This window comes from Epinephelus moara, chromosome 17 (assembly GCF_006386435.1).
Source record: "Epinephelus moara isolate mb chromosome 17, YSFRI_EMoa_1.0, whole genome shotgun sequence".
Classification (NCBI taxonomy): Eukaryota; Metazoa; Chordata; class Actinopteri; order Perciformes; family Serranidae; genus Epinephelus; species Epinephelus moara.
This window is the reverse complement of record NC_065522.1, coordinates 7,960,572-7,970,539: the sequence shown is the minus strand read 5'-3', so window position 1 is coordinate 7,970,539 and position 9,968 is coordinate 7,960,572. Positions and strand designations below refer to the sequence as shown.

Sequence of the window (9,968 nt, the reverse complement as noted above, 5' to 3'; positions counted from 1 at the left end):
GAAATCCAGACTCATCAGACCAGGCAACGTTTTCCCAATCTTCTATCGTCCAGTTTTGGTGAGCCTGTGTGAACTGTAGCCTCAGTTTCCTGTTGTTAGCTGACAGGAGTGGCACCTGGTGTGGTCTTCTGCTGCTGTAGCCCATCTGCTTCAAGGTTGGACGTGTTGTTGGTTCAGAGATGGTCTTTTGCAGACCTTGGTTGTAATGAGTGGTTATTTGAGTTCCTGTTGCCTTTCTATCATCTTGAACCAGTCTGGCCATTCTCCTCTGACCATCCTCTGTAAACCCTAGAGATGTTTGTGTGTGAAAATCCCAGTCGATCAGCAGTTTCTGAAATACTCAGACCAGCCCGTCTGGCACCAACAACCGTGCCACATTCAAAGTCACTTGAATCACCTTTCTTCCTTATTCTGATGCTCAGTTTGAACTTCAGCAGCTCGTCTTGACCACGTCTACATGCCTAAATGTATTGAGTTTCTGCCACTTGGTTGGCTGATTAGCTATTTGCATTAATGAGCAGTTGAACAGGTGTACCTAATAAAGTGGCCAGTGAGTGTATGTTGAATGACTTGAAATATCATCGTCTTTATTTACCATTAGTTTTTTATGTTATGTGGCCTCATTGAATGTAGTGATTCTGACAGACTGAGAAAAATCTGCCATGTTGCCCTTTGTTTTGCTGCCAGTTCAGCGATTCACCACCAGAGGGAGCAGACAGTCAACACAAGACTAGGACAGTAACCATAGCTCTGCTCCCAGTTCATAAGCTGGTGTTTATTGCAGAGAGGTTTCATGAGTTTGTTGACAGAGAAGTGAGATGTAACCCACTGGTGTAAAAATCACACACTGCTTGATCTTCATAACACACACTCACAGAGAACAGCATACACTCATAACCTCGATCTTTCTAGTTGTTACTGTGGAGGTAACTCAGTTTGATCGCATGAATTCAAACGACTTTTACCATTTTGCAGCCATGACCTTTATTTTGAATTGATTCACACACAGCAGGGTTATAGGGCCCGGCTCTATCTGTGGCTTGTGTAAGCTGAGACTGTGGGCACATTTCCCTCAAAGAGACAGCGAGCAGATTGGCACAAGGCCCATCACAGACAACTATAATGCCAGCTGTGGAAAGATGGGCTGAGTTACATTCCGGATGTCATGCCAGGCCTTTCTCCTTCAGCGTCACTCGACAACTTACTGTGTTAAGTCTCTGTCTTTGGGCCAGATATCTACTCATTCTCATTTACACTTTCAAAGTGGATCTGAGCCTCTGACAGTGAGAAATCAATAGAAATGCTGCCCTTTGAATTCATTTCAACAGAGTGCCTTTTTCTGAATATTGCCTTTGTAAGGCAGCAGTCTCATTGACTGAAAACTACTGTGTGCTTCAGGGAACTAATGGAAGTCTTTTCGACATATTAAATCTCTAAATCTGTAATGTTTGCGTTAAGAATTTGGAGAAATTCATGACTTAGTTCAAATTTCCATCAGAAAATGGCATCGTCAAGTTCAGTCATTGTCTTGAATTCATAAGTGACACAATAACAGGACCACATGACGGCTAATAAATGACATTTTATTGTAGCTACTACATAATCCGTTTGTAAAATGTGTTATTATTACACAGAAAAGTTTTATCAGTATCAACTAAACAAAGTCTTGAGGAAACTTGCTTCTTTACTTAAGGCATGTCAGCTGTATGCAAGGCTCTGACATGCACAAGGAGCTCACTTGCACATGCAACCAGTGATCTCCTGTGGGAGAGAAATGCAACTCAGCAAGAAGGCTCCTGTTGTTAAAATTCATGAGCGAGGGCGGAGGGTGCAACCAGAGGCACGTTTCACTGGCATAGCAGGTGTCTGGAAGAGGGATAACACAAGGTTCGTGGATGGATTAGTAACCTGAAACACAACACGTTTTATCTTTTGCTCCAATAAGGGAAACAGGAGTTGGCACATGGCAGAAATTCAGAGGGAGATTTTGGTTACCGACAGAGAGTGAAGGTCAAAAGCTGAGTTGCTTTACATTACACAGCCTGCTCTCTGCTCTGCTGTATCTAGTGTTGCCATGGCAAAGATTAATTTTACTTCTATTAAATTCAGTGTAATGAATTCCAAATGAGAATCCAAGTCTTTGCCAGTGTGACAGGAGCACAGAGACAGATGGGGCCACACATAAAAAAGCAAAGATAAAATAGAGGCAGAGTGTAACGCAGAGGCATGGGAAACATCTGAAGCACTGACAGCAACAAATGGACTGATCTTCCAGAGATCTGACAGTTGCTGTAAACACATGAGCTCTCCTGAGCTTTTAGCTGCACAGTATTACTGTATGCATGAGTTCAGAGATTACAGGGGCTTTCTTTGTGAACTCTATTTGAGCTGCAAGGAGGGCAAAATGCAATATGGGACCTCAAACTAATACTGAGCTCTTTACAGTATCCAGAGCAAAGGCAATCTATGATTCAAAGGTTGTCTACATATGGCTCTCAACATGGAGGGGGCTGAGCTGGTGGCTAGCAGCTAACAGTGCTAGCAGCTAGGGGTGCTAGCAGCATAAAGAGTGCTAAAAACATTTACTAGAGGGGAATCAGACAGCACACTCTCACTCCGACCTTGTCCCATATCAACGTTTGGTCATGGACTTTACACGTCCAGATACGACATGTCAAGTTCTGCCTGTTACATGCATTGTTTTCTTTCAAAATACACGGTAAAACACTGCATTTTTTTTCCTTCAACAACAAAAACACTTTATCTTACGGGATGTGAACACCACTCTGAAAGTAAATATTTGTTGGACCCAGTCACCACACCTCCCGCCCACCCCACTCAGACTTTTGCTGCCTTAGCTTTTGTTCTTGTCCCACCGCGCCATTAAACTACAACGACAACCCGCTACATATAACTCTGACGTTAAAGGACAGTTTTTTTCATCAGCGTCTGACACCAGAAAGTCACTGCCCAAGCGTCGGATTTCGACGACTTTGGAGTAAGACCGGGTTGAATCAGAGGGGGGATGTTTCGCTTCTGCACCGCCACCATTCTGATATCAGTGGTTACTGCCAAATGAATGCATTGCAGAGCAGCCGCGATTAGCTAGCCAGTGGGATACTCACATGCACAAACATGCATGCTCGCCGGCCGGGCTACCACAACAACTAACAGAGAAGCTCGAATTACAGCACACACAGAGGCACCCTGACTCTGCTTAGGACGTCATTACTCTGCCCTATCTTTACATAGCAAATAGTTGTTTGCTGCTATGCTCCGAGTGTTGTTAGAGCTCCTGCTGGGATGGTTGCACGGCAGAAAGGCTTCACAACTGTATAAATGAAAGTCAATTTTTCTGCTTCACTCTCAAGATAGCATGTTGATCCCAAATTATATTCAGTTGTATGAATGTGCTGCAGTCTGAATTTGATGCTTTATATATGATTGTATGCATCTGCTGTAGAAACTGCTGTAATCAGTGCCATACAATATATTGGCCCAGTTAACCCACATGCATTATTGCAACTTATGACAGTTATGACTGTAGATAAGGGTTGAAATCTACAGGGACAATTTACAGACATTGTGTGAACTATAAAAGTTTTTTTTTTCTCTTCACAGCAAATGTTTAATAAAAGGCTTCGATCTGTCAGTGAAGCTCACTCTAAAGATTTTAGGTTTTTATCTGAGAAAATAATTAATCTGATAACATTTTCAACTTTACTTGGCTGACCTGCATGGACATTATTTTAAACATTTAACAAGCATCTTCCTGCTTGTTAAGCTTTTATGATACAGTATAAAATGTGGGCAACTGGCTCTGAATACAGCTTCCTCAGCAACTGTGTTGACCTTATATGTTCAACATAAATTTAGGTCAGAAAGCCTCATTAAAACCGCAGTGATAATGAGAGCTGATGCTGTGCATTTCTGAACTGTGATCTCAACACCTGGTTGAGAAACGTGCTCTTTCTTGTATACATTGCAGCTGAGGGATGATCAAATAGCCAATACTGCTATTACTGATTTTTAATTATGTCAAACAGGACTGGGTGCAGTGCATGACTGTGTCTTCAATGCTCGTGCCTAAACCCTTGATTTCTTGGCAACACCAAATTCAGTATTTAAAGTGCAGTACAGTTTACATAGAAGGCAACATGCACGCAACTTGCTTTGTCTCTTTGTGGTGAAGAAAATCAATTCCAAAAGCAAAAGTCAATTCCGTTGAGAAAGCTCCTTGTGACCGAAATGTCTACTCTTTTTAAACAAATCAATGCAGAGGTGATAAGCATGTGCAGGAATTGACTTTTTCTTCACGCAGTATATGCCTGCACTCACAAAGGCAGTAACACTAGCTAAAGCATGTGACTTTTTTCTGAGACATATCTAGTTCTCCCCATGTGACCGGAGGAAAGCACTCTCTCCTGCTCTCTCGTCCACTGGATTCCATTACACTTTAGCCAGCAGAGCTGCTGGGGGTAAGACAGGCAGATCCAGTTACTGGGAGAAAATTTCTGTTGAGACAGTGTATGATGAGGGATAAACTGCTGATGAGCTGAACAACTGTGCTCGATGTTTACCTGCCAAATGTACAAACGCATACACGTACATATACAGTATACAGTAAGCTGAGACATTTTGGCTCAGTAAACCTGGTCAGGCAGGGGCTTCCTCTTTCCTCGTGTAAATAGGCCACAGGTGTTTGTTTGGATTTTTTGAGGACATCGATCTAGGAAAATGTTTTTCTTATTTTGCTCGTGATTGCGTGTATAGATTTTACTCTCTTTACTCTCTGGGCTTCTATCTTTGAGGTTTTTCATATGTCAACTTCTAGTAAAGTTTTGCGGCAGACCCCTGAGCCCTCTGGGATTGGTTGGTATGTGACAGTTCCAAAGCAATGCTCTAGAGGTCAAACTCCATGTTCATGTTTCTGCTTCTTATTTCAAGACCAGCCCCGAGTTTGAATGTGTTAATTTCATGGATAAGTCTAGTTTTCTAATCAAATGTGTAGGTCGGAAATATGAACTTTCTCACTGCTTACTTTCCCATGTGGTTTCTTTAATCAGCAGCACTGAAATATGTTTTTTGAGTGTTCTGACTATAATAAAACCTAATGGGGATCTAATACAGTAGCCTACTTGATAGTAAAAACATCTTTTTAACAAAGATTTAAAAGAAAAATAATGATTTCCTTGTGATTTGACAACAACATGGCACACTGCCCAAGCCTCATGGGTGATGCAGTAGCCTTGATGCTGTAAAAAATAATAGTTTTGTCTTATCTTTAGTTTTATTTGTGCTTTAAGAATATGAACTTCTGTCAGGGATGGATTACTGAACTGGCCTACTGGACAGTGTCAGGGGCCCCCCTGGCCTTCATCTGCAAAAACGTCACTCACATTAACACATACTGACCACCAGGAAGACATTCAAAATGACCACAAAGAGACACAAAAGGACAATAAAGCGATGCAAAGGGACTGAAAAGAGACACAAAAAAAGCTATGAAGAGGCACAAAACCACAAGAAGTTATATATTGACTATAAAGAGACACAAAACAACAAGTAAAAGAGGTAGCACCACAGAGTGTGTCTTGCTCATCTGCAGTACAGATTGTGGGTTTTATTGCATATCTGTGCCCAGGTGCCCATTGTCTCATGATCCACCCATGACTCTTGTTTTTGCATCTGAATCATTATTATCTACTGCATGGTTGTACTTCCAAAATGTACTAAAACCATCATGTTAAGCACAGAGACACAAAAATAAAATATAAATCTTATAGGCTGCAAGTTTTTCGGTAATGCATTTGAGTCAAGATGGACTATTTTGAATATCAGCACTGACTACTGACATTAAGTGGGTCACTGAGTTTTCATGAGATAGGCCCAATGTGATACAGTCATATTAGAGTTTGGTTCTCACTCTGTATTTCAACATGTAATATGAGTTGTGTGTTCTTTGTTTAGTTTTAGTCGGCTTCATGGTGTCAGTAGGCGACTGCAAATCCTGCCAAACAGGTGGAGGAATCCCTGTGTGAGAACAAAAACCAGCGTTGAGGTGGATTTATCCCACAAAATCCGCTTTGCAAAGCAAATACCAAACTTCACTTCCCCATCTTTATCCAGCATGTTGCCCCGTCCACATAGCAACAGAAGAATCCTCCCCAAGTAATTGGTCAATTATTTAATTCAAACACTATTTCGAGCCAATCAGAGAAGAGCTACCTTTAACGTTGAGAAGCGCGCTCTGATTGGTCAAACCCTCAGGTCAGCTGAGTTGAGTGAGGTATAAATGTTGCTCAGAAGTTTTGTCAGCTGCAGTGTGTATGTGTGTTTGTGTGTTTGTGTCAGTGTGGGAGAGAGAAATCGGCGTGCGCGTGAGAATTTATTTATGAGAAACCGTCTGAACTAAATTATTTGTACTAAATAATATTTAAGGTAAGTAATTTAACACTCCGAACTATGTTTGTTAGCTTAAAATGAGCAGCTAAAGTTGTTAACTTGTTAGCGGGTGACTTGCTGTAGCTAACGTTAACCTTGCATTTTAACGTTTGAAGCGCTGACGTCATATTGTAGCTTCCTTAATGAGCCACCTGCCTCTTAACGAGCTGAAAACAACCCGCTTCGACTGTTGCACTGACGCTGCTACGTCGTTTTTCAGGCAGCTTTGCTGAAACCACAGGAAAACACCCCTGAAGAAAGCCGGACTGTCACCATGGTTGCCACAAGCACTCTGAAGACCAAAAGCAGCGAATGCATCTCAGAGCTGGTCGACAGAAGATATGACCCGGCTTGCATTGAGAAAGGTAAGCGTGCTGGCTGTTTCTGTGTTTTCTGTCTGTATAGATAAACCTGCTGGTTGCTGGATACTTCCAGTTGTGTGCTTGTTTATTCCTGTGTGGTGCATGGCTGCAGCAGTGAAGGGGAGGGGTGATGGGAGAGGGGAGTCAACAGAGGATGAAGTCATTCCTTTAGCCTGCCTGTACAACAGCAGCCTGCATAATAGCAAATATAGCAGCATTTCTCTTGTCCAAAGCTAAAATATTGTATGACAAAACCTATTTGTGATTGGCCTGATCTCTATGTTAGGGTTTTTGGGAGGTGTAGCAGTCTGTCTGTGATGTTTATCCTCCTTTTTCTCATGTGAGTGAGAGAGGATGCAAAAGCAGATCAATTCTCTCAATCACCTTTTCATTAATAATTAAGGACTGGTCAGAAGTAAAGGAAAAACTGTAGTGTTATTTGTGCATGTTGTCATCTTGAAATAGCCACTGATTGCCCTGTAGTTGTTTAGTTAAGTAACATATCAGGCACTGGTCCCTAAACGTTCAACTTGACTTGTTTTCCCAGAACTGGATTTCTGGGATCACTGCTTGGCCGAACCCCAGAGGAACGCAGATGTCACTGAGGACAGAACTTGTCAACAGCTGGCTAAGATGTTTGAAAACTGCCTGTCACGAGCAAAGAAGACAACGCTGCACTGCTCCTCTGTGCTGGTACCAGAGAAGCTCACGCGTAGGATAGCTCGTGAAGTCCTGCGGCTGGCGTCTTGCGAGCCCTGCGGCCTTCGAGGCTGCGTCCTCTACGTCCACCTGGAGCTGGACAAGGGCTGCAAGCGGCTGGAGCGCATCGTGTACGATGCCACTGTGGTGCCCACATTCGAGCTGACGCTTGTCTTCAAGCAGGATGGCACTGCCTGGCCCAGCCTACGGGACTTCCTATTTATGGGGACCTGCTTTGCACCGACTTTTAGGCATGCACTTAAACTGAGTCCAGGTTTCCGGCTCGTCAAGAAAAAACTGTACTCCTCCTCGGCTGGCACCGTGGTAGAGGAGTGCTAAACTATGGGAGGGATTAGAGTGGGATATCGGGTTTCCTGTGGGTAAACGCACTTCTGCCCAAATGTAAATGACACTCAAGCAGTGTCATGTTTTCTACAATGTTTTTGTACAATACTGTTTGTCAGTTCAACTATTAGTAGCCAGTCAGTTCAGTTTGGAACTTGGGATGTAAAGTTAAAAGCTTAAAACATAAATGAGCCTGATAGTTCTGGGTTTGGCTTCAGTGTTTCTAAGTGCATTTTTTTTTTTATCAGCACAATTGTAATATTCTGGATGTTTTTCTCCCTAATCAGAGCATTTGTTGCTCAAACACAGTTTTGAATTGTGCATTTTGCAGATGAATGTAAAACAATGTTCACTTCAACATGTTTGAGAGGGACATACTGTGGGTACACTTTTGTTAACGACACTAGCCACTTTGAATGTGTTCAGCAGCAGTAAACACACCGAGGCTTGAATAGGAGACTGATATTGTAGCTTGTTGTGCAATGCTGTATTTAGGGCTGTGGATGTTTTTTAAAGACTGAATGTCCTGTGAAGATGCTGCTGTCATGGTGTGGGCTCATCACACTAGGGGAATGTGGATGCCTTAAATGTCATGAAAATGTACTTTTTTTTTTTTTTACTCAGATCACAGCTGTGTGTTTAGTGTAATTGTTTTATTGCATTTTTATTTTTATACCCCCACCCTTCCCCCAGACACATCTTTTAAATGCAGAACCTAGAGGTGTTTCACCCAAATGTAAAAAGCTTATTTGTTTTGTTTTTTTTTATAATTCGTTAACTCGGACACGCAAAGAAATAACCAGAGGTCCAGCGAGTAGTTTGTGATTTTTGGTGAGCTCCCGAATTTTTTTTTTTTTGTTCATTTAATTTTTTAAATGCCATTTGAACCTCCTGTTGAAGGAAACTAGTTCTTGTCTATTTGACAATAAAAAATTGAAACTTCATTTCACAGTTGTGGACTTGATTCAGTGCAGTGGCTCAAAGTGAGAGTCATTTTGTTTGTCCAGTCACAGAACATTACTGTGTGTGTTCTGGAGCCATGACCGAGCCTGCGAGCCTGGAGTGGGCAGACAACAGTGGCACAATGCAGGCTTTCTAAACCGGCACAACAAGAGCTCTGCAAGAATGTGCTGTGTTTATTATGCGTGGTCCTCGCTAGTGTGGTGAAGAATTTTCAGCTTGACATCATGGAGGCCACCAGCAGTCACTTCAGAACACTTTATACTGTTTATTTGGCTAATTCATTTAAACTAAAACTTTGGTAATCACTTTACATTTCCAACTACACATTCCTGAATCATTCAGTTACTGCTCTTGGCATTATTTTGTGAGTCTCCACACTTCCCAGTATTAATATTTCATGGATCCCTCCTGCGATCCTTTGGGGCTGCTGAGAAACATTCAGGTAAGATCGTACTTCAGTAGCAGTTTGTGTGCCGCTGAGGCTGTTTATGTAAGCGCATCAGCTGCTTGTGGTGCGAACCTGCAGAGTTTGTGTGACATTTCTCTCACTGTCTTTAATGGAGGTGTCTCCATAGTGATTTTGAGGGCCTCTGTTTGACAGCTGCGCCAATGCAAGGCAGATGAACCAAGATTATGACACTTGTGTGGGACATTTGTAGTTGTGACATCTGTGCCTCCAACTCAGCCTCTCATCTTTGTAAATGCATAGTTTGAGGCTTAAGTAAGCGTGTCGATTGCATAAAGGTATTGCAGGTTATAGTGTCACGTCAGTCTTGCACAAACTGGTGAATGGGGTCACATGGTTACAGTAGGTTAATGACAAAAAGGCACATGATCTTGTACAAGACGCATCGCCGTCATTGTGAAGGGACAAAGCACTAGTGATCATTTACTCTGTCACACATACACAGCCTCGTCTGACCCCTTTCCCTTGCTGTGCTAATGTGGGTCAGCATTACAAGTTGGCATTGTGGGGCCCGTGAAAGTGTAGGGTCTGTCTGTTTATGCCAGTGCTATACTGAATATAAAAAAAGGCTGCATGGTAAATGCCAGCATTATTACCATATTTAAAATCCCTATATATAGTTGATAATGAATGTCAAACTGTTCCTTTAATAACCAGGAGTTTCTTAAGCCCATTCTGCTGATTTGTTA

At 42.2% G+C, this 9,968-nt stretch overlaps 1 protein-coding gene across 1 annotated transcript; it reads left to right on the top strand.

Annotated features, from left to right (window-relative positions):
- The first annotated feature begins 6,306 nt into the window (after window positions 1-6,306).
- On the top strand, window positions 6,307-8,801 carry LOC126404081 (DNA damage-inducible transcript 4-like protein). The gene is made up of 3 exons (XM_050067064.1): window positions 6,307-6,441; window positions 6,665-6,809; window positions 7,354-8,801. Exons 2-3 carry the CDS (start codon window positions 6,719-6,721, stop codon window positions 7,842-7,844), a joined length of 582 nt encoding a protein of 193 aa, XP_049923021.1. The 5' UTR covers window positions 6,307-6,441; window positions 6,665-6,718; the 3' UTR covers window positions 7,845-8,801.
- The last annotated feature ends 1,167 nt before the right edge of the window (window positions 8,802-9,968 follow it).